Below are 23,202 nucleotides of genomic sequence, written 5' to 3'. Positions count from 1 at the left end.
TTTTGCAGATGGGGAAACTGAGGCACAGAGAGGGGTAAGTCGGTAGCAGAGCTGGGAACAGAACCCAGGAGTCCCTGACTGCAAAGCAACACAGAAGTGAAACTGACTAGAAAGGGAATGTGAAATTAACCAATGTCATTTCAAGAAAACATACAGCATCAATTCCAGGAATGGAAACAGGGCCTAGTGCTTAAGAAGCAGCATGTGAACAGGTCAATGAACACACACACACACACACACGCTTACAGATGAATCCTGTCTGTGTTTGCAGGATCGGGGTCTACACGTTTAAAATCACAACTTGGGATCCTGCCATTAATCAGAAAGGATTCAAATAGATTACTCTTTTTCTTTTGCCTCGACAATGCCCCTTGCTATTTAAAAAACAAACACGACCTTGCATATCGCATTCAGGGTCTCATCTATGCTGGATTTTGGTTTTACATCAGCGTAGCTATAGTGACGTCAGTGTCAACCCTCCGCGCCCGCGCGCTCCTCCCCGCCCCCCCAAAAAAATCAGAAAAAAAGTTGCATCAGGTTGAACAAAACCTGTTCACCCTGAAGCAGAACGTTTTGTTTTGGAGCATTTTTTTAAATGGTATTGCTAAAATAAAATTGAAGGTCATTTCTAAACCACACGTTATGTTGAAACATTGAAATCATTTGAAAATGTCAAAACAAAACGTTTCGGGGGACGGGTTGGGCCAAAACAATTGGGTGAAACTGCCCCGGTTCGGCGGCGAATCTGCCTTTTTCAGCCAAAAGAAATGTCAGCCAACACTTTTCACCCAGCTCTGCCGCTGATCTCGAATTTCAAGTGAGCGTAACCCGACCCCCCTTGGCTGGGGACTGAATCTCAGACTTGTGGCAAAAAAAGCCCAAACTGCGACCGGGTGAGCTGAAAGATGTGGCCCATTAGAGGATTCAAACCTTTACATGCAGCCTGGCCACTTGAGGGAGACAAAGCAACAGGAAATTGGGTTGGCTCTGGGCAGGGTTCAAATCCCCATAGAGGTCACTTGTGAGTCGCTGCACTCGGATCTGACACTACGCGGCGGGAAGGGGAAAAAAGAAAAAATCCAGTGTAGACACAATGTGAAAAGACATCACAGCCAGAAGCGTTGCTCTGTTACTTGCTTTAAAAAAAAAAAAAAAAGCCCCCATTCAGAGACGCACACGTTAAGCCCCATCCTTTATCTCCACCCTCATCACTGCAACACGCGGATGGATGAAAGAAAACGGGACTTTGGCACTTAAGATGAATAAGGTCAAAGGCCCATTTTGACTGAATTCAAGAGGCGCTTCAAGTTAAGCGCATGCTTACATGCTGTCTTGAACAGATGCTTTTTAGAAATCAGGGTCTTAATTTGGATTTTTATTTTCCTGTAAAAATCATCAGGGCACACTTTGTACGAAGGCTCCATTCGTAAGCGGTTTGCACGGGGTTAATGACGGCTTGAATGCATGGTTAATCCGTTCTCAGGGATGGTTATCGAATCCAATGGGAAGCTTAGATCCAGCTGCAACACATCCTCTGCTCCTGTCTTTGATATGCTTGAGATATGATCCATCATTTATTGCCCCTTTGCAAACCACCTATAAACAGAACCTGCATATAGAGCGTAATCAATTATTTACAGATCTATTTCAAGAGAGCTCATTAAAAGCACGGATCCTGCACAACGCGAAGGGGAGGAAAGGGGGGGGGATTTCCCCGATTTGACTCACAAGGCTACCCACAAAAACATCCGCCCGCCCGGGAAGAACAGCGTGAGATCAAAACTGCCCACACCGCCGACCCCTCTCTCATTACCCACACTGCATTAGGAACCGAGGATGATTTTGGTTTTTTAAAGAGACGGTGCAACTTTTTTTTCCCCCTGGCAAACCGAAAACAAAAACAAAAAACAGATTAAACTCAAATCAACGTGGGACGCTAAAAATAATCAACTTAAGAAATTAAAATAAAATAAATCAGTGAATGGAAAGGGCTAAAGGGAGGAAGCGGTTTTTACTGGAGGCTCTCGGCCGAGGTCCCTGCATCCCCGTCGTGACTGCCTGTCTCAAAGTTGTGCTCCACTCCCATGATGTCCGGCTCCATCTTCCCAGTGTCGTTGATGAACGTGGTGTAGGTGTCCCCTTCTGCCATCAGCAGCTTCAGTTTGGGGATCCAGCTCTTACGGACCACGCGCCGGGCATTCGTGCACATGTCGGCGGCGATGGCATTCATCTCGCTCTCTTTGAAGTTGGGGGCGAAGTTCTGGCAGTAGACTGGGGAGCGGGGCGGAAAAAGAAACCGCTTATTAGTCAGGCAACCAAGCTAACACCCCCCTGGAAAGTTGTGAGACCCCCGCCCAGTGCCAGATCCACAGAGGACAGGAGCCTGTCGGAGCCCAGCGTAACACTAGGATGTTTCCCCCCAGCCCAACAAAAAATGCAGCTTCCGCAACACCAAAGTTGTTTTGCAAATTCACGTCCGTTTCGCCTAATTGTTCATTTAGGGCAAAAAGCCTAACAAAAAATTATACAAAAAAATAACTGATTTTTCGGTTTGAAGCGACTTTTCGTTTCAATGCATCTGAAGAAGTGAGGTTTTTACCCATGAAAGCTTATGCCCAAATAAATCTGTTAGTCTTTAAGGTGCCACCGGTCTCCTTGTTTTTGAGGAGACAGACTAACAGGGCTACCCCCCGTTACTTTTCGTTGCAATGTTTCCTTCCGAGTTCAAAGAGTGTTTTGAAATGGTCAAACCAAAAGATCCCGGTTTTCAACAAAACAAAATGTTTCGTTCCACCCCATCGTTCCAATCTTTTCATTCGCCAACAATTTCAGAAGTTTTCGTTTTCGCTCCCACCAGGAACTAACATTTTTGTTCCACCCAAACTATTCATGGTTTATTTTTACTTTTTGATTCACCAAAACGTTCAACCCTGCCCCCCTACTTCCCAACTTTTCTAAATTGTCAACAAACGAAAAAAATCTGTTCTTTGCCCTGCTGGTTAGGAACCAACTATTGGAAACCAACCGACAACAAACAAAAATCCTGTTTTCCAGAGTGATTAAAATAGTCTAAAAACAGCCAATATTAGATGTGGGGTAAAAACGGTGGGAATTATTATTATTTTAAAAAACAAGAAGCTTTTTAAGCTTGGGCCTACATTTATTGACTGTCCCTCTGCAGCCTCTGACCAGCAGGGGGCGTGATCTCAGTGATGGGAAATTCCTGTCTCTGCCTTTAGATCCCCATTCTCTACCCCCCCACACACACATATAATGAGTGTAATTCTCCCTCTGTGCATCTGGGGTCCTCCTCTGTGCTGTTCTGCAAAGGAGAGTCTGGCCCTTTAACAGGGGGCGGGGCCAGGATTAGGCCACCCCTTCCCCAGATGGCGCATACAAGGGTCATGTGACGGGGAGCATGTGACTCAGAACTAGGGTGACCAGACAGCAAGTGTGAAAAATTGGGACAGGGGGTGAGGGGTAATAGACGCCAATATAAGAAAGAACCCTGAGTATCGGGACTGTCCCTAGAAAACCGGGACATCTGGTCACCCACTCAGAACAGAAACCCCCCCTGCAATGCCCAGAACCAGAACCAATGCTCAGAACAGGCCTTGGCATCACAGCCGCCTTCTGTGCCCGCTGGTCTCTGGATGCCCAGGCCAGGATCTCCTTAATGAGCCTGATGCAAAGGGCATGAAGCTCAATGGGGAAGATGCAACGGGCTTCGGGTCAGGCCCCATAGCGTCACTGGGACTCTGAACAGCCCACCTGGATGGGAGGCAGTACCATCTGCTGGGAGACAGGCTTTCGGAGCCCCGCACATCCCCCATGGGGCCTGAAGGATGCTGCCTTGTGGAGCCCCTGCCCCACATACTCACACTTCACGGCATGCAGGACCCTGCTGTCCAGCGGCTTCCGGCTGGGGTCGTTGGTGGACGAGCGGATGCCGGTGCCGCAGCTGTTTGCCAGAGTGTTCCTAGCGAGGGGAAAGCATTGAGAATGAGAACCAAAGACCTTCTCGCCGCTGCCCTGCTCTGACCCCTAGACCCCCATCCCCTACTCAAATGCGGGCAAAGAACCCGGGAGTCTTCACTCCCAGTGCCCCCCGCTCTACCCCCGCCAGTCCCTTACCATAGGTCGGGGGGAACCCAGTTCTGATTCCTGGCCCCTTGTGCTCTAACCATTAGACCCCACTCCCTTCCCGGAGCTGGGGCTAGAACCCCGGAGTCCTGGCTCCCAGCCCCCCTGCTCTAACCCTCCAGCCCCCACATCCCTCCCAGAGCCAGAGAGAGAACCCAGGAGTCCTGGCTCCCAGTGCTGCATCAGGCCTGGCAGGACAGGGAAGGGGACAGGAAAAGGGAGCCGCAGCCCCACCCCCACAGTACAGAAAGCCAAAATTCACCGATCGAAAAAGGAGGCCAGAAGCCGCCTCAGAAGCACTTTGTGCCGCGTCCCCGCGCTGACATGGCAGTTCATCAGCTGCGCCCGGGTGATGTACACGTTCGTGCCTAGGCGGGGTGGGAAAAAAAACCCATTAGGACCCAGACGTGTCCCTCTGACTCCCCACAAGCGGGCGCGACTAGGGAACAGCCTCCATTCCTGCCTCGCTGCCGAGCCCACAGAATGGAGCCGGAGCAGAACTCGCCGTGGGATGGGAGCCTCGATCCCCGACCTGGTGGCGACAGCCAGCGGCTTCTGCCTGGCGATGGGAGGTCCTGGCTTCGGGGCAACACGGGATGGGGGACGGGGCTGTAATGCAGCATACGCTAGGGCACGGGAGGTTAACGACGACGATTGGGGCCCGCTGCTGAGCTCAGCACCCCATGGACCTCCCCACCATAACGAAATTCGGGGTCCTCTGCTGTATCGCATGCCCCATGGGCCCCCTCCTCCAACCAAGATCAGGGTCCCCTGCTGTGCTGCTCACCCCACAGACCCCACCCCCAGCCGAGATTGGGATCACCTATTGTGCCAAGCACCACACAAGCACCCCCCAGCCAAGATTGGGGTCCCCCCATCATTAGGGCTCTATCAAATTCACCGTCAATTTTGGTCAATTTCACAGCCACAGGATTTTTAAAACTGTAAATTTCACGGTTTCAGTGAAATTTCAGGGGGTTGTAACCCTGGGGGCCATGGGCTGGGGGGAGGGGGGGGGGTCGCAAGGCTATTGTAGGGCAAGTCGCAGTATTGCCACCCTCACTTCTGCGCTGCTGACGGCGGCGCTGCCTTCCGAGCTGGGGGGCCGAAGAGCAGCAGCTGCTGGCCAGGCTCTGAAGGCATCACGGCCGCCAGGAACAGCACAGACGTGAGGGTGGCATGGGGCGGGGGGGGGAGGTTCCTCACTTGTGGGGGGGAGGGCAAGGCCGGCCTATACCATGGTTGAGGGGGTGACCAGTCCAAGGCCCCTTTGACCTCTGAACGCCGGGACACAGGGCCCAGAGGCAGGGAAAGCCAGGGTTGGGATCCTGGCCAGGCTGGCGAGGGACCTTCCTCTTCCCCTGCAGGGGCTGCTTCCGGGGTCGGCTCAGATCCACCTCCAGGAACCTTCCCCGGTGGCACGAAGCTCCGCGGCTGCTGGCAGGGAGCCCAGCTCTGAAGGCAGCACAGATGTAAAGGTGGCAATATCGCTCCCCCCTACAATAGCCTTGTGACCCCCCGCAACCGCAGTTTGGGCTGGGACCCCTCGTTTGAGAAACGCTGGTCTCCCCTGTGAAATCTGGTCTTCTGTGTACTTCTACCCTACGCTATATGGATTTCACGGGGAGACCAGATTCCACAGCCCGTGACGCGTTTTTCACAGCGGTGAATTTCTTAGGGCCCTACCCATCATTCAGGGCACGGCACAGTCCCTCTCCCCAGATTGAGACTGGAGCCCTCTCTCATGCGGGATGCTGCATAGACAGCTCCCGCCCCTGAGCGAGTCCCCAGCAGTCCAGGCCCTGCATAGACCCAGGGTGGGATGGGAAATTGAGGTACAGGATGGGGGGAACTTGCCCGAGGTCACCCAGTAAGGCAGTGGCAGAGCTGGGAACAGAACCCAGGTCTGGCGAGTGCCAGCCCGTTGGGCCTCACTGCCTCTCCTGTCACTGGCTCCCAATGGCCAGTGCCCAGGAACACGTGCTCAGCTCCCGGTAAGGGAAGAACCCCACTGAGTTTGAGTTTGGATCAAGCCCTACGATAGTGGCAACACATTCACCTGCTGCAACTCAATTAGCCCCCCTGCCCCCAAACCCAGACTGGTCTCTGCCTCCTCCCCCCAGGTCTGCCCACCCCCCACCTCCCCGCACCTGTCACGAGCTCCAGCTTCTCAGCAGGGTCGCCCTCGTCGTACAGCTTGGGGTGACACCGGTTCCCGATCTGGTTGATGAGCTCGGCCGGCAGCGACGCTAAGTCCTGCCGCACCCGGATCCGGTTGCGAGACTCAGAGGCCACCTGGTCGGGCAGGGCTTCCACCTTCTCTGCGGCTGCTGCTGCTGCGGGCCGGGGGGAGTTGAGGGTGAACACACAGAACACAGCTCCTAGGCCTAAATGTTCAGGCTAGTGGGGTGGGGGTGGCCTGGGAGCCAGGACTCCTGGGTTCTTTACCTGGCTCTGGGAGGGGAGGGGAGTCTAGTGGTTAGAGCAGGGGGGACTGGGAGTCCGGACTCCTGGGTTCTACTCCCAGGTTTGCCACAGACTCACTACAGCGACCAGGACCCGTGATTCTTTGTGTCGGTTTCCCTTTCCGGGAGCCGACGGTAATTTTTAACCCCCGCAGACCGGATCTGGAGCGCGAGGGGTTTGTCTCTCCAGCTGGAGAAGAGCGAACTCTCCCCTGTTACAAGGGGGACCACCGGCCCAGCTCCCCTCCCCCGCCATGGGTCCGTGTGAATTTAAACGCCCCCTTGCAGACGGGCTTCTCTAGCCGCTGAGTGACCCTCAGCCCCACCGCTGAGCCCTGCTTTGACAGCAACCTGGGTGTGCCCGGCCCACTGGGAACTGGGCTGAGACCCAGCGAAACTCAGCTGAGCCTTTATCCAAGGAGAAGCCTGGAACAGCTGGAGAAACCCCAGAAAAACCAGCATCTCCAGGCCTTGCCCAGGTCGTTGATTTAAGGTTTCTACGCCCAGATGTTGCCGCTCACATCCTTGTCTTACCCCCGCCGCTGGGATATCTGGGTGCCTCACAATCTTTAATGCATTTCTCCTCACTGCACTCTGGGGAGGCAGGGCAGGGATCCCCAGTGTACAGGTGGGAAACTGAGGCACAGAGACACCAAGCAACATGCCCACAGTCACACCGGGAACTTGTGGCAGAGCTGGGAATTGAACCTGGGTCTTCAGGGCACTGGGCCACCCTTCCTCTCTTGAGTTCTCTAAGCTCTTCCAGGCCAGACTCTCCAGCTAGCGTGGCTGGATTCACCTCGCAATGCAAACAAGTCATCGTCCTCGCCCGCCCATAACCCTGACATCGAATGTATCACACCCAGCAGCAGAGCAAAAGCCCCGCCCCTTCCCTCAGCCACGCCCCAAAGGGGTGGGGCAATAAGTCCCTCCCCTTCCCCCAGCCACTGCTCTAGGGAGAGAGAAGCAGTATAAGCTCCGCCCCTTCCCATCTCCCTGTGCCATGCTCCCAAGGGAGCAGAGCACTAGCGCTCCTCCCCTTTCCCAAGCCCCTCCCCCTGAGGGGCGGAGCATTAAGGGCCCCTCCCCATTCGGCCATGCTCACCTGTCTGCCCTACATTCATCATGCTGTACATCGTGTACATGTTGCAGATCTGCCGATACTGCTCATCGGAGCCTTCCTCGGCCGCGTCCTCCTCTTCATCCTCCTCGTTGTGATAGGAGCTTGGGCTGTCGCTCGTGTAGGCGCTGGACGTGCCGGGGCTGGTCTGGTCGGACGTGCTGGGCCCGCTAACCACGCCGGACCCGCCGCCTCCTCCTGCTTGCGCCCCCTGCTGCTGCTGCTGCCGGTTGCCTCCTAGGTCCTGCGTGGAGAACTTGGCCATTTTGCGGCTCCCGTTGTTGCCTCCTCCTCCCCCACCTCCGCCGCCTCCTCCCTCCTTCTGGCCGTTGTCCCAGAGCCGCTTGACCACGAAAGTGCACTGGACGGAGTCCGACTCCTGCTGCTCTGTCTTGACGCGGGACACCAGGGGCAAGGGGGTGTTACAGGAGGGCCAGGTGGAGGTCTGGGCCACGGGGCTCTGGGGCTCGGAGGAAGGGGTCTCCTCGGCGTGCAGGCCCTGGGAGTCGCAGCTGGGGGAGCTGACCTTCAGGAAGAACTCAGTCCCTTTCTCCATGATCTCCTGGATCTGGAGGAAGCCGGCCGTGTACATCAGCAGGAACTGGTCTCCCACGTTCATGCTCAGCCGGCCCGTGTAGCAGAAGCTGAGAATCTGCTGGAAGGACTGGGGCTGCACCGCCGCCGGCAGCTCCACCACCGCGCTCTTGCTGTTGTTGAAAAGGTCCCGGAAGTAGGAGCTGCTGGCCGCCAGGACGGCCCGGTGAGCCTTGAAGGCGTGGCCTTTCACCACCACCGAGACGTCGCAGTACAACCCCTGCAGGCGCTGCTCGTTCAGGCACTCCAGGATGCTGTTGCCGAAGTTGGGGATCTCCATCTGCAGCGTCTGCGCCATAGTCGTCTCCTCCTGGCTTGGGGTGGGGGTGGGGAGGCGGCGGGGGGTCTGCTGGAGACAGGGAGGAGGAGAAAGCCACGGGGAGGGGAGAGGAGGAGACGGACGGATGGATGGATGGATACACGTGATGGGTGGGCATGCCCCATGATGGATGGACGGGTGGGGATGGATGCACATGGACCACAATCAGATACACCAGTGGAGATGCAGGGGGATGGACAGATAGGTACGGATGACAGCAGACGGAGATGGACAGGTGGGTGGATATGACAACAGAGACAGACAGACGGGGTAGGTGGATGCAGACATGGAGAGAGAGGTAGAAAAGGAGAGGGAAGACGAGAAGACAAGGGGAAGGCAAACAGGAAGAGCGAGAGGCGTGGATGAGGGAAGAGAACCAGAGGTGGGGGGAGACAGGCAAGACACGGAAGCAGGGGGTGGGGGTCATGATAAAAGGGGGGGGGGGGGAGAATAAAAAGGAAAGTGCATTAGCTATTTGCCTGGCTGTGGCGGAGCGTCCCAGTCCCGTCAGGCAGGTTCACATTAAGATCTTTAGGCTGCCGCTGTGTGGGGCCCGCGTTGTATTTAAACCCTGGGGAATGAACCCGCAGTGGGGTCCAGCAGAAGGGGTTGAACCTAACGCCTCTGGATCCCACAGCCGGAGTCCCACCTGAGCTAAAAAAGAAGCCCATTCGCTCAGAGGCAACCGCAGGCTGATAAACCCCGATCCGTGTCCGTAGGATACTTTCATAGACCCCACGGCCAGAAGGGACCGTCGTGATCTGTAGAACCCAGGCCACAGAACGGCCCCGAACGAATTCCTAGAGCAGAGCCATTCGAAACACACCCAGCGACGGAGAAGCTGTCTGTAAGTTGTTCCACTGGTTACTCTCCGTCTGAGTTTGTCTAGCTTCAACTTCCAGCCAGAGGATCGTGTTCGAACCTCCTCGGCTAGACAGAAGAGCCCGTTACTCCCCAGGTAGATCAAGTCACCCCTTAACCTTCTCTTGAATAAGCTAAATGGAGCCTGGAGCCTATCATCACGGGGCAGGTTTTCTATTCCTTTAGATCATTCTTGTGGCTCTTCTCTGACCCCTCTTCAATTTATCAACATCCTTCTTGAATCGTGGGCACTGGATTCCAGCCGTGCTTGCCCCAGTGCCGAATGTAGAGGGAAAATCTCCTCTCTGCTCCTACTCCACGTTCCCGTTTATACGTCCCCGGATCCCACTAGCTGTTTTGGCCTCAGCGTCGCGCTGCTCAGCTGATTATCCACCACAACCAAATCTTTTTCAGAGTCCCCGCTTCCCAGGAGAGAGCCCCCCGGCCTGGAAGCACGGCCGACGCTCTCCGTTCCGAGCCGGACCCATTTACTGTTAGCTGTAAGCAGTGTTCGCTTGCGTCAGTGACCCGTCATCGTCATTGTTTGCCCCTCTTCCAATCGGTGACAACTGCAATGCCTCACCCCTCCCAAACCGTGCCTGGAGGTAGGGCGGTGCTATTCACCCCATTGTACAGATGGGAAAACTGAGCCACAAAGAAGCCCAAGGTCACATGGGGAGTCTGTGGTACAGCAGGGAACTAAACCCGGTCTACCAAGTCCCAGGCTGGTGTCCTACCCCCTGGAAATCCTGACACATCCGGGGGACCAAACCTGAGACCCCTGGATCTTAAAGCATGAGTTTGGCTACCTTTGCTAGAAGACTCGGCTCTGTCCACCAAGGCTAGTCCAATCTTTAAGTAGCCCAGTCACCACTCCAAGGGGACAGAGCACCACACCTCGTGGGTGTGGTGTGCACGTCCAATCCCTCTTTGACTCTTGCCAAGTTTTTGGCCTCCACGCCGTCCCGTAGCAGTGAGTTCCACAGGTTAATGATATGTTGGAGGGACAAGTATGTCCTTTGATCCATTCTGTAATGGTTACAAAGACACAGCGCGCCCGTGAGCACCCACGAGCTCTTAGCCACGCAGCCATCTTTTCTCCAAACCCTTGCTAACAAGGCAGGAAATCAGAGCCACTTTCATGCTCCCAGCCCATCACGGAGACTTGCCAAGCCTATCAAATCGCTATGGAACGAAGCTGGGAGGAGGGTTAATTTATTCGTGATTAGCAGAACAATTCGCTAGACTTATTTTTTTTTAAGCTAATTGATTTTTTAAAAAATCCCAAGAGAACAGGAGAGACTCCACCTGCCTCTGACTCACAGGGGCCCCCAGCCTGGGGCTGGATCGGAGCCAGCACCCCCCAGAGAGGAAAGAGGCCATGTCCCAGTTCCTGGCCCCCTGAACGAACCGCTCCCCTAACCTGGGGCTGGATGAAAGCTGGCGCCCCATAAAGGGGAAAGGCCCTGAATCCCATTCCCTCCTGCCCCCGAGCCAGCCGGTCCTCTAACCGGGGCTGGATCAGAGTCAACCCCCCTAGAAGGGAACAGCCCCATACTCCTTTCCCTAACCGGCCCCCGTGTGCCGGATGTCTTTGATGGGCGTGGGGGAGGCGAGATGCAGTGAGCAGCACGGGCAAATCCTGCACCATTTCGAGCTGTGGCCGACACTGTAACCAGGATAAAAACCCATTGAGCGAGCGGGCGGGAGTAAACACTGGCTGAACCAACTAGCCACGCAGGGATGCAAAGCAGGAGCGCGGAAAGGTAACCAAGCGAACAGAGTATTGACTTATCCACCACGTGATGCGCCTGTCTCCACAGACACTGCCGCTGGGAGCCGGGGCCTGATCCGAGTACCCCACCGGCATCTCCCCAACCCCGGAGCGGGGAGAAAGCCAAGGCCCCCTGTGGCTCGGTCGTCTCATCAGCCCAAGCCCCGATGAGCCGCCTTCTCTCCAGCCCTAGATGTAGCCATTTCAAGAAAGCCCAGCCACTGTGGGTATTCCTAGTGGGTGTGGGGCGTCCCACTCCCAATTTTACACTGGAGGGGGGGGTGGAAGGCCAAGGTACAAGCATTTGCCTAATGCTGCACAGTGGTGGTGCTGTAGAGAGAACCCAGGAGCCCTGGATTCTAACTCCGCTCTAATCACTAGGCACCACTCCCCTCCTACAGCTGGGGATAGAATCCAGGAATTCTAGCTTCTAGCTCCCACCCCCTGCTCCAACCTCTAGACACTACTCCCCTCTTAGAGCTGGGCACAGAACCCAGGAGTCCTGGCTTCCTGCCCCCACTGCTCCAACCACTAGACACTACTCCTCTCAGAGCTGGGCACAGAACCCAGGAGTCCTGGCTTCCCGCCCCTCCTCCCCCATTCTAACAGAACAGAATCCTCCACCCCCTTTCAAGCTCACTCTCCCTCTGACTTTTCTAAAAAGCCTTTGAAATATTGGGATGCTCACGTCTCTTCTTTCTAACAGGGGCAGACCAGGAGTGGGCGCTCGCTGAGACGCCTCAGTGCCAGGGAGAAGCCAGGTGCTGAACCTTTGAACAGACAGCCTTGTCCGCACAGCTGTCTGGTCAGGGTGAGCACCCATAAGTGGCTGCCATGGATGGAATTCCACCGCGGCAGCACTTTGTAATAAAGGCAAAACTCCAAGCCCGAGCTCTCGTCCGGCACGCCTCACGAACAGATCTCAAAGGAGGTCATTGTCATCCTTATTTTACTGATGGAGAAACCGAGGCACGGAGTGGGGTAAGTGACTCACCCAAGGGCCCCCAGCAGGCCAGTGGCAGAGCTGGGAATAGAACCCAGGTATCCCGAGACCACTAGGCCGCACCGTGCTAGGCGCTGTACAAATGCAGAACAAGATGACAGTCCCACTCTCAAGCAGCTCATGCCTCGTCAGAAACTTATTCATTCTCTGCTCCTCCCAGGACCGGAATTCCTAATGCAAACCTTTCTGGGCAAAGGCACCATCATAACAAAAACAAGGGCAAGTTTTTCCTCCGCCTTCTTCTGCAGGCTACTTATAAGATTCCTTCTGAAAAAAGAGAAGCGAAAGGAAGGTCTTGTGGTGAAGATAACGGACCGGGACTCGGGGGCCTGGGCTCCGTTCCTGGCATCGCTCAGCCTTGTCTACTTGGAAAAGTCAAACTGGTTTAACTCACGTTTGTTTGTTTTAAAGACCCGGGTAACCGCTGCATGGATGATCTGATTTCGGCCGAGTTTAAACCGGTCTCTAATCGATTTGAACCAACCCCAGAGAAGCTGCTTTTACACCGAAACCAGAGTGCCCCTTGGCACCGCTTTCACCCCCAATTGGTTTACGTTCACACCTTCGCTTCAAAACCAGAGCAACTTTTTCATGCAGACAAGTCACATCACGGTTCTGGGCTGCCGCCCCCTCAGTGATAAACCAGGGGGACCGATCCTGCCCTTGTCCCCTTATTTATAGGGCAGCGGGTTTAAGACCCGAGGGACCATTAGATCCTCTACCCTGAACTACTGTAAGCCAAGTCCTTCAGTTTCACCCATTTACCCGTGTGCTGAGCCCAGCAGCTGGTCTTTGGCTACAGCCGAGAGACACCAGGATGCAGATTCCACCTCCTGGAGGTTCGTTCCAACGGTGAATCCCCCTGAGCGTTAAAAACTGCGGCCTTCTTTCCAATCTGAATCTGTCTGGCTAGACAGAAAGCTCACTGGGGCAGGGCCAGTCCCTCACCCTGTGCATGTGCGGCGCCTGGCATGATGGGGCCCAGATCTCGGCTGGAGCGAGGTCTGTGCAGTGCCTGGCATGATGCGGCCATCCAATCTCTGCTGGGGGGTCTATGCAAGATGCAGCATGAAGGGACCCCCAATCTCAGCCGGAGGAGGGTCTGTGCAGGCCCAGATCACTGCGGCGGGTGGGGGTCTGTGCAGGGCCCAGCATAAGAGAGCCCCCAATCTCGGTTGGAGGCGGGGGGGTCTGTGCAGGGCCCAGTATGAGAGAGCCCCCAATCTCGGTTGGAGGCGGGGGGGGTCTGTGCAGGGCCCAGTATGAGAGAGCCCCCCAATCTCGGGTGGAGGCGGAGGGGGGGGGGGTCTGTGCAGGGCCCAGTATGAGAGAGCCCCCAATCTTGGTTGGAGGCGGGGGGTTCTGTGCAGGGCCCAGTATGAGAGAGCCCACAATCTCGGGTGGAGGTGGGGGGAGGTCTGTGCAGGGCCCAGTACGAGAGAGCCCCCAATCTTGGGTGCAGGCGGGGGGGTCTGTGCAGGGCCCAGTACGAGAGAGCCCCCAATCTCGGGTAGAGGCGGGGGGGTCTGTGCAGGGCCCAGTATGAGAGATCCCCCAATCTCGGTTGGAGGCGGGGGGGGGGGGTCTGTGCAGGGCCCAGTATGAGAGAGCCCCCAATCTCGGTTGGAGGCGGGGGGGTCTGTGCAGGGCCCAGTACGAGAGAGCCCCCAATCTTGGTTGGAGGCGGGGGGTTCTGTGCAGGGCCCAGTATGAGAGAGCCCACAATCTCGGGTGGAGGTGGGGGGAGGTCTGTGCAGGGCCCAGTACGAGAGAGCCCCCAATTTCGGGTGCAGGCGGGGGGGTCTGTGCAGGGCCCAGTACGAGAGAGCCCCCAATCTCGGGTAGAGGCGGGGGGGTCTGTGCAGGGCCCAGTATGAGAGAGCCCCCAATCTCGGTTGGAGGCGGGGGGGGGGGTCTGTGCAGGGCCCAGTATGAGAGAGCCCCCAATCTCGGGTGGAGGCGTGCACAACACAACCAGGCCCCAATTTCGCTCAGCACAAGCATCCTACAGAGACACGGTGATCTTTAGGTGAAATCCAAGCCCAGGGCAAGTTACCCTACAGCCCAATCTTTACTAAGCAACCCAGCAAAAAACTACGACCGAGGTCTTCTCAGCCCTGTTCCCCCGACCATCATCTTACCCATCGGCCAGCCCCCACCGATCAGAGCCGGCTGATCCTCCACCCTGATCCCACATACACAACTCCAGCTCCAAGCCACACCAGCGCTTCGCTTTGGAGACCTCTGCTGAGTCTGGCTTGGCCCAGCTCTCACCCATCCCACAGGTAGTTTGGGCTGGATCATGTCTCTGTAGCCCCAGAGCAGGCCTAGCCACCTAACTCGCCCCTCTGTCTCAGGGACTCTGGGGGGAAGGGAATTCACTTGTAGTCCCTTCACTCCCACCGACTGCAGCAGCCAAGGAAGGAACAAGGCTGAGACCCGACAACTCGTTCCATCTAAGGGGCCACCTGCCTGATCGGGGTGGCGTTCAGCCTCCTCCAGTCCAGGGAAGAGTAATACCTCCGGCCCAACTAGCCCCCCACGGTCCCAACCTCTCTCTCCACCCACGCCTGCTTGCTCGCCACCTGGTTCAGACACCGGATACCCGCCAAGGTTCCCAAATCGCAGGAGGAAGGGGTAGCGTAACCGTCAGATCAGAGGGAGCCTTTCACATCAAGCTCAGGGACACTGACAGACGGGCTGGGGGAGCGGAGACAGTGGCTCCCTTGAGACAACTCCCCTGCACTCGCTATTGATTCGCATTGGAGGCCATGACCCGCGCCCCTGACCAAAGAGTTTTTAGTCTCAAGACACTAAGCAAAGAGACTTTGGCATGCTACCATCTCTGCCTCTACCGGGAGGGAGAGGGATGCCACAGCCTCTTTAGTGGGGGTTCCCCTCTGCCAACCCCACTCCAAGAGAGGGGAACCCCCTGATGGGCAGAGCCCCAGATTCCTGGGGAAACTGAGGCATGGGGCGATGCGGGAACAGACCCAAAGTCTTGCCCCAGGGCAGTGGGCTCCCCCACAAGGCTGCCTCTGTGCCTTGGGTGAGGCTGCGTTTTTAAAGTCACAGCAGCCCAGAAGGGTCACTCCTTTTGCCCGCGATCCACCAGAGAAACCGACTGCCGTGACCTATTTGCAAGTGAGGGAGAGGAGGGCTGCAGATGAGCCGGCTTTCCCAGCAGCTGGCACCGATCAGAATGAGACAGCGTCAGGTTAGAGCATTCAACAGAACCTCAGATCCTGCAGAAAAGGAAATCAGTTTAAAGGTGCAGTTCTACTGCACGTGCAGCAGGGTCCAGCCGGGTCTCGGGACACCTGTGTTCCGTTCTCCACCACAAGACCTGGAGTAAGACACCCTCTGGCCTCAGTTTCCCCTTCTACCACTTGTTCACTTAGATTGTAAGTTTGTTGGGACAGCGTCGTGCTCTTCTAATGTGCAGCGCCTGGTAAAACGGGTGCCTGATCTCACCTGCGGCCTCTAGGTGCTACCCTCATCTGCCTAATAAGGGTCGAATTCTGCATTACTAGGGTCAATGGTGCACTCTCCTTTACTTTTGACATTTATCTCAGCAGGACAGGGAGAAAGTTCTTTGTCAGTTTCGTCTTCCCTGGTCTTCTGAAATCAACGACATTTGTGATTCCCTTGTTTTGTTTTTTTTAAGGTTAATTTTTAAAACCCATTTAAATCAAACGTTTTTCTGCCCATAGTAAGTTCTGTAAAACTGTTACAAAACCTGAATTCTGGGCCTGTTGTAAACAGCGACAGACTCCAGAAGCTCTGCCTCTATAATTTAACAGAGCGATGGTTAAGGGGTGACTTGATCACAGTCTTTAAGTACCTACCTGGGGAACAAAACATTGATCATAGAAGGCTCTTCAGACTAGCAGACAAAGGTCAAATAAGAGCTAGTGGCTGGAAGTTGAAGCTAGACAAATAAGACACAACATTTTAAGAGGCACAACTTACTAAGGGCTTCCGTGGATTCTCCATCACTGGCCATTTTTAAATCAAGTTTGGATGTTTTCCCAAGAAATCTGCTCTACTTCAAACCGGAATTAATTCAGGGAAATCCCAGAGCCTGTGTTATTAAACAGGAGATCACACTAACTGATCGCAGTGGTCCCTTCTGGTTTTATAATCTATGAAGAAAATGTAATGATTTGACTCTCAATAATCAACACTTGATGCTTATTTCTTCCAAGGGTTTGACAGGACTCTGCACATGATCATTAACCAGCCTCCATGTGCACCCCACACTCCTTCACCCAAGGCTGAGTCAGTATCATTATCCCCATTTTACTGATGGGGAAATTGAGGCACAGAAAGGCGAGGCGACTTGCCAGAGGTCACCCAGGCAATCAATGGCAGAGCTTGGAATCTAGAAGCGCTGGTTTCCAGCGTCTCCAGCTCTCACTTCCAGACCACAATCTGTGCCAAAGACAGGAATAAGAACCCAGGAAGTCCTGGTTTCTACCTTCCTATCCTAACAACTAGATTCCAGAGACTAGACCCCACCCTGCACCCATCTGGGAAGAGAACCCAAGAGTCCTGATTTTCAGTCCTCCATCCTGACACCGATTTATAGGTACCCTCATACTATGGCATACAACATGAGGGTATCGCCAACCTCACCACTGCCTAATGAGAACAGTTGCCCCCGGTTTGAGATTCAGGAATTTCGGTGGGAGTCAGGACTCCTGGGTTCTATTCCCAACTCTGCCACTGACCTGCTGGGTGACTTCAGGCAAATCCTTCCCCTGTTCTGTGATTCCATGTCCCCTCCCACCAGTGCCTGTGCAGCGCTCTGGCTAGGGTGACCAGACAGCAAGTGTGAAAAATCGGGAGGGGGGGGGGGGTAATAGGCACCTATATAAGACAAAGCCCCAAATATCGGGACTGTCCCTATAAAATGGGGACATCTGGTCACCCTAGCTCCGGCGCAGTGTGGCCCACTCATCTCAGCTGGGGCCTTTAGGTGCTCTTGCAATACAAGTTACTATCATCCAGCGGGAGAAAAAAGAACAGCGTTACCTGATCTGCACCCCATAATAGCCCTCATGGTTTTTCTGGGGGCCTCCAAGATACCAGATTGGGGCACATTGTGAAGCATGTTTTAAACAGGCCACAAGAATAAGGCCTGCCTCTCGCTTCCCTAGGCTGTTTTCAGACCTACCCACGCAGCCACCCACTGCTGCATATTTAATATCAAGTATCCAACTCCGGCTCTGTCAGAAGCATCGGAGGAATAAGTTGCCCGTCAGCTGGGATCCTCCCCACCCGATCCAGCACCTTCTCCTGCCACTCTCATGGATCAGCCTCCTTCGCTGCCCGGGGACCCAGAAAGCTGCATGCCCGGCTCCCGCTGGGATCACAACCCCTACAGTTCTGTTCAGGCTTAACTCAGCGTCCCCAGGAAGGCACCGTAACTCATTGACCTCTGTCCTAGGATCCCAATCACCCTCCCATCCAGAGCCAGGGGCAGACCCCAGGAATCATGGCTCCCAGTCCCTTCCTACTGATGTAGCCACTACACCCCTGTCCCGGAGCTGGGAGTAAACCCATGTGTCCTGACTCCCAGCTGCCCTGCTCCGGCCACTAGACTCCACCCCAAGCAACACTGAGACACAGGGATCAGGCACCGGACTGGGGATCAGGAGACCGGAGTTCCAGTCCCAGCCCTGTGCCTCAGTTTCCCCTCCCACGCAATACTTGGGGCAGCGACTCTCTCGCACCCTGTATCTGTGTAGCACCCCGTATTATCTATTCTAGATACTTCTATGGCCTCCCATTACCATAGTATCGGGGCATCTCACAATCCTTACTATATTTATCCTCACCCCTGTGAAGCAGGGCAGGGCTATTATTTCCCATTTTACAAATGGGGAAACTGAGGCACAGAGCGAGTATGGGATTTGGGGGTCTCTCAGGGAGTGGGCGGCAGAGGAGGGAACTGAATCCAGCTCTCCCCAGTCCTAGGCAAGGGGCCTAACCTCTAAGGGGCTGGGGTCTGGGTACCTCGGGGGTAGCCCAGATATATAATCCGGCTCGGATTATACACAGTTGTAGCTAAGTGGAGGCTGCTCCTGCCGGGATGGTGGACTGAGTTACACACACCCCAGAAAAGGCCCACGGATGAGGTTCAAGCTTAAAAAACAGGATTTATGCACAAGACCCACAACCCTTCCCCCCAAATCCCTAAAGAACCAACCCCCAACCTGCAACTCCATCAAACATGTCTTGAAAAAAATATACAATCCCCAAATAGAACCAGCAACCCAAACGAAACCATACACCCAAATATATCTGTAATCCCAGCCTGACCATTGCAACCCAAACCAATGGAATAAAAGTGAAATACAACCCAGACAGAACAATACACTTATTATCTATACACACACACACACAAAACCTGAGACTTGCAACCCAAAGAAAATGCAACACAACATGTGTGTTATTATGCACACACTGTACGTAAACCAGAACCCTGCGACCCAAACACACAGCAAAAGGGGGGAAAAATGAAATGAAATGCAACCCAAACCAGACAGCTCGACCTGCCCCCGCCCCCTCCAAACCCGTCAATAAATTCAAATGTAAACAATTTTTTGCAACACACACGAATTGTAAAGCTTTCTTGGTGAAGTGAAGAAATCTTGTTACACCCTCCAGTCAACCCACTCTGGGGTTGCTCCGGTTGCACAAGCCACCGAGTTTTTCCAGGGAAAACTTCCTGGTTTTTTGTTTGGTTGGGTCTTTTTTTTTTTTTTTTTTTACTGGGGGGAGGGGAGAGATCACCCCTTTATCCCTCCCCCCCTTTGCCAAACACCACGAGCTCCCAGCACATGGCAAGGAGAAGGGCAGTCCAGTTCCCCCCTCCCCCAAATTCCCAAGTAGCTGAAGTTTACTTTAGGCTGATGGCTTTCGGCCCTTCCCTTGTGGCTGGGCGCAAGCAGCAAGATAACAAACCAAAAGCCCATTCAGGCCCAGGGGGCTGCCAGGGTGGGAAGACCCCAACTACAGCTAGGAGAGGACCCCCATCCTGGGGGGCAGCCCCCCCCCAAGGACTGCAATAGAAGAGTTTCTCCACCCAGGAGCCTGATCCATTGGGGGATTCACCCCCTCACCTCGATCCAGAAGGGGGTGCATAAGGGGAGGCCTCACCAGGGTTTATTGTGGGGGAAGGTGATTCTCTTCCCATGGGGCGGGGGAGATTGGGACGGTCTAGGAGGAAAGCGAGGGGCAGCTAGAGAACTCCCCATGGGGCAGAAAGTCTCCTGAAGGCGCTGTGGGGTGGGCAGGGGCTGGGATGGCTCAGATCAGGGAGGCCTCTTGGGGAGAGGCGGGATCTGGAGAAAGGCCTAGCCCCCCCCCCCCCCAACCACCCAGGGAAGGGGTGCAGGCTGCTTTTACTGGGGAGGCGCCCCCACTCCAGGGCGGGCAAGGGGGAGAAGGCCTAGTGGGGAAGAGAAGAAATTTCCCCTTCTCCACCCATGGGGGTTGCAGTGGGGGTCAGACGGGGGCACTGCAGCAGAGGGGGGCATAGCAAGTCCCCTTGGCATCAGGGGCGTTAGATGAGGGACTGCAGCAGAGGGGGGCAGAGCAGGTTCCCCCAGGATCGGGGGGTTATAGTAGGAGAGTCAGATGGGGGGACTGCAGCAGAGGGAGGCAGAGCAGGTCCCCCCAGGATCAGGGGGTGCAGTGGGGGTCAGGTGGGGGGTGCAGCACAGGTGGGGCAGAGCAGGTTCCCGCAGGATCAGAGGGTGTGGGGGGGCAGCAGAGGGCGGCAGATCAGGATCAGAGGAACGGGGGGGGTCAGTTGGGGGTGCAGCAGAGGGGGGCAGGGCAGGTCCCCCAGGATCAGGGGGTGCAGTGGGGGTCAGGCTGGGGGGGCAGAGCAGGTCCCCCCAGGATCAGGGGGTGCAGTGGGGGTCAGGCTGGGGGGGCAGAGCAGGTCCCCCCAGGATCAGAGGGCGCGGGGGGGTGCACCAGAGGGGAGCAGAACAGGTCCCCCCCCAGATCAGGGAGCGCGGGGGGGGGTGGAGCAGAGCGGGGCAGGGCAGGTCTCCCCCGGATCAGGGGGTGCAGTGGGGGGTCAGGTCGGGGGTCAGGGCAGGTCCCCCCAGATCAGGGGGTGCAGTGGGGGTCAGGCTGGGGGGGCAGAGCAGGTCCCCCCAGGATCAGGGGGTGCAGTGGGGGTCAGGCTGGGGGGGCAAAGCAGGTCCCCCCAGGATCAGGGGGTGCAGCAGAGGAGGGCAGGGCAGGTCCCCCCAGATCTGGGGGTGCAGTGGGGGGTCAGGCTGGGGGGGCAGGGGAGGTCCCCCCAGATCAGGCAGTGCAGTGGGGGTGCAGCAGAGGGGGGCAGGGCAGGCCCCCCCAGGATCAGGGGGTGCAGTGGGGGGGTCAGGCTGGGGGGGCAGGGCAGGTCCCTCCCGGATCAGGGGGTGCAGTGGGGGTGCAGCAGAGGGGAGCAGAGCAGGTCCCCCCCGGATCAGGGGGTGCGGTGGGGGGTCACGCTGGGGGGGCAGGGCAGTTCCCCCCGATCTGGGGGTGCAGTGGGGGGTCAGGCTGGGGGGGCAGGGCAGGTCCCCCCCTGATCAGGGGGTGCAGTGGGGGTACAGCAGAGGGGAGCAGGGCAGGTCCCCCCGGATCAGGGGGTGCAGTGGGGGTGCAGCAGAGAGGGGCAGGGCAGGTCCCCCCAGGATATGGGGGTGCAGCAGAGGGGGCAGGGCAGGTCCCCCCGGATCAGGGGGTGCAGTGGGGGTGCAGCAGAGAGGGGCAGGGCAGGTCCCCCCAGATCAGGGGGTGCAGTGGGGGGTCAGGCTGGGGGGGCAGGGCAGGTCCCCCCAAGATCAGGGGGTGCAGTAGGGGTGCAGCAGAGGGGGGCAGGGCAGGTCCCCCCGGATCAGGGGGTGCAGCGGGGGGTCAGGCTGGGGGGCAGGGCAGGTCCCCCCCGGATCTGGGAGTGCAGCGGGGGGTCAGGCTGGGGGGGCAGGGCAGGTCCCCCCCGGATCTGGGGGTGCAGTGGGGGGTCAGGCTGGGGGGGCAGGGCAGGTCCCCCCCGGATCAGGGGGTGCAGCGGGGGGTGCAGCAGAGGGGGGCAGGGCAGGTCCCCCCCTGGATCTGGAGGTGCAGCGGGGGGTCAGGCAGGGGGGCAGGGCAGGTCCCCCCCATGATCAGGGAGTGCAGTGGGGGGTGCAGCAGAGGGGAGCAGGGCAGGTCCCCCCGGATCTGGGGGTGCAGTGGGGGGTCAGGCTGGGGGGCAGGGCAGGTCCCCCCCGGATCAGGGGGTGCAGTGGGGGGGCAGGCTGGGGGGGCAGGGCAGATCCCCCCCGGATCAGGGGGTGCAGTGGGGGTGCAGCAGAGGGGGGCAGGGCAGGTCCCCCCAAGATCAGGGTGTGCAGTGGGGGGTCAGGCGGGGGGGCAGGACAGGTCCCCCCCAGATCAGGGGGTGCAGTGGGGGGGTCAGGCTGGGGGGCAGGGCAGGTCCCCCCAGGATCAGGGGGTGCAGTGGGGCTGCAGCAGAGGGGGGCAGAGCAGGTCCCCCCCAGATTAGGGGGTGCAGTGGGGGTGCAGCAGAGGGGGGCAGGGCAGGTCCCCCCCGGATCAGGGGGTGCAGCGGGGGGTGCAGCAGAGGGGGGCAGGGCAGGTCCCCCCCGGATCAGGGGGTGCAGCGGGGGGTGCAGCAGAGGGGGGCAGGGCAGGTCCCCCCCGGATCAGGGGGTGCAGTGGGGGGTCAGGCTGGGGGGGCAGGGCAGGTCCCCCCCGGATCAGGGGGTGCAGCAGAGGGGGGCAGGGCAGGTCCCCCCCAGGATCAGGGGGTGCAGCGGGGGGTGCAGCAGAGGGGGGCAGGGCAGGTCCCCCCCGGATCAGGGGGTGCAGCGGGGGGTCAGGCTGGGGGGGCAGGGCAGGTCCCCCCCGGATCAGGGGGTGCAGCGGGGGGTGCAGCAGAGGGGGGCAGGGCAGGTCCCCCCAGGATCAGGGGGTGCAGTGGGGGGGCAGGCTGGGGGGGCAGGGCAGGTCCCCCCCGGATCAGGGGGTGCAGCGGGGGGTGCAGCAGAGGGGGGCAGGGCAGGTCCCCCCAGGATCAGGGGGTGCAGTGGGGGTGCAGCAGAGGGGGGCAGGGCAGGTCCCCCCCGGATCAGGGGGTGCAGCGGGGGTGCAGCAGAGGGGGGCAGGGCAGGTCCCCCCCAGGATCAGGGGGTGCAGCGGGGGTGCAGCAGAGGGGGGCAGGGCAGGTCCCCCCTGGATCAGGGGGTGCAGCGGGGGTGCAGCAGAGGGGGGCAGGGCAGGTCCCCCCCGGATCAGGGGGTGCAGCGGGGGGTGCAGCAGAGGGGGGCAGGGCAGGTCCCCCCCAGGATCAGGGGGTGCAGCGGGGGTGCAGCAGAGGGGGGCAGGGCAGGTCCCCCCCGGATCAGGGGGTGCAGCGGGGGGTGCAGCAGAGGGGGGCAGGGCAGGTCCCCCCCGGATCAGGGGGTGCAGCGGGGGGTGCAGCAGAGGGGGACAGGGCAGGTCCCCCCCGGATCAGGGGGTGCAGCGGGGGGTGCAGCAGAGGGGGGCAGGGCAGGTCCCCCCGGGATCAGGGGGTGCAGTGGGGGGGCAGGCTGGGGGGCAGGGCAGGTCCCCCCCAGGATCAGGGGGTGCAGCGGGGGTGCAGCAGAGGGGGACAGGGCAGGTCCCCCCCGGATCAGGGGGTGCAGCGGGGGGTGCAGCAGAGGGGGGCAGGGCAGGTCCCCCCCGGATCAGGGGGTGCAGCGGGGGTGCAGCAGAGGGGGGCAGGGCAGGTCCCCCCCGGATCAGGGGGTGCAGCGGGGGGCCCCGCCCGGGGCGCAGGCCGGCTCCCACCTGTGCACAGGGGCGGTCTCCGCGCAGGGCTCAGCTCGCCCTCGCCTCGCAGCCGCAGCAGCCATTCATTGCCCG

At 58.0% G+C, this 23,202-nt stretch overlaps 1 protein-coding gene across 4 annotated transcripts; it reads right to left on the bottom strand.

Moving 5' to 3' along the window:
* Positions 1-229: 229 nt before the first annotated feature.
* NACC1 (nucleus accumbens associated 1) lies at positions 230-23,202 on the bottom strand. Of its 4 annotated transcripts, none has more exons than XM_054012517.1 (7): positions 23,128-23,202; positions 7,714-8,671; positions 6,294-6,479; positions 4,406-4,511; positions 3,882-3,979; positions 2,016-2,271; positions 230-1,609 (listed from the first exon to the last, which is right to left on the bottom strand). In XM_054012517.1, exons 2-7 carry the CDS (start codon positions 8,618-8,620, stop codon positions 1,597-1,599), a joined length of 1,566 nt encoding a protein of 521 aa, XP_053868492.1. In that variant the 5' UTR covers positions 8,621-8,671; positions 23,128-23,202; the 3' UTR covers positions 230-1,596. The 4 variants fall into 4 exon arrangements, with proteins under 4 accessions (XP_053868492.1, XP_053868494.1, XP_053868493.1 ...); XM_054012519.1 differs by having other exon boundaries at positions 6,294-6,476; XM_054012518.1 differs by having other exon boundaries at positions 7,714-8,668; positions 23,128-23,185.

This window comes from Malaclemys terrapin, chromosome 23 (assembly GCF_027887155.1).
Source record: "Malaclemys terrapin pileata isolate rMalTer1 chromosome 23, rMalTer1.hap1, whole genome shotgun sequence".
In the NCBI taxonomy this organism is placed as follows: domain Eukaryota; kingdom Metazoa; phylum Chordata; order Testudines; family Emydidae; genus Malaclemys; species Malaclemys terrapin.
The sequence above is the reverse complement of the archived record's forward strand: the minus strand, read 5'-3'. Positions and strand labels throughout refer to the sequence as shown.

Excerpts from the sequence above, each read along its gene's own strand:
- NACC1 (XM_054012517.1), bottom strand. The coding sequence starts at position 8,620 with ATGGCGCAGACGCTGCAGATGGAGATCCCCAACTTCGGCAACAGCATC. Across the intron at positions 4,512-6,293 it reads GAAGCTGGAGCTCGTGACAG|GCACGAACGTGTACATCACC; the intron begins GTGCGGGGAGGT and ends CACCCCGCCTAG. Across the intron at positions 2,272-3,881 it reads GGTCCTGCATGCCGTGAAGT|TCTACTGCCAGAACTTCGCC; the intron begins GTGAGTATGTGG and ends CCCGCTCCCCAG.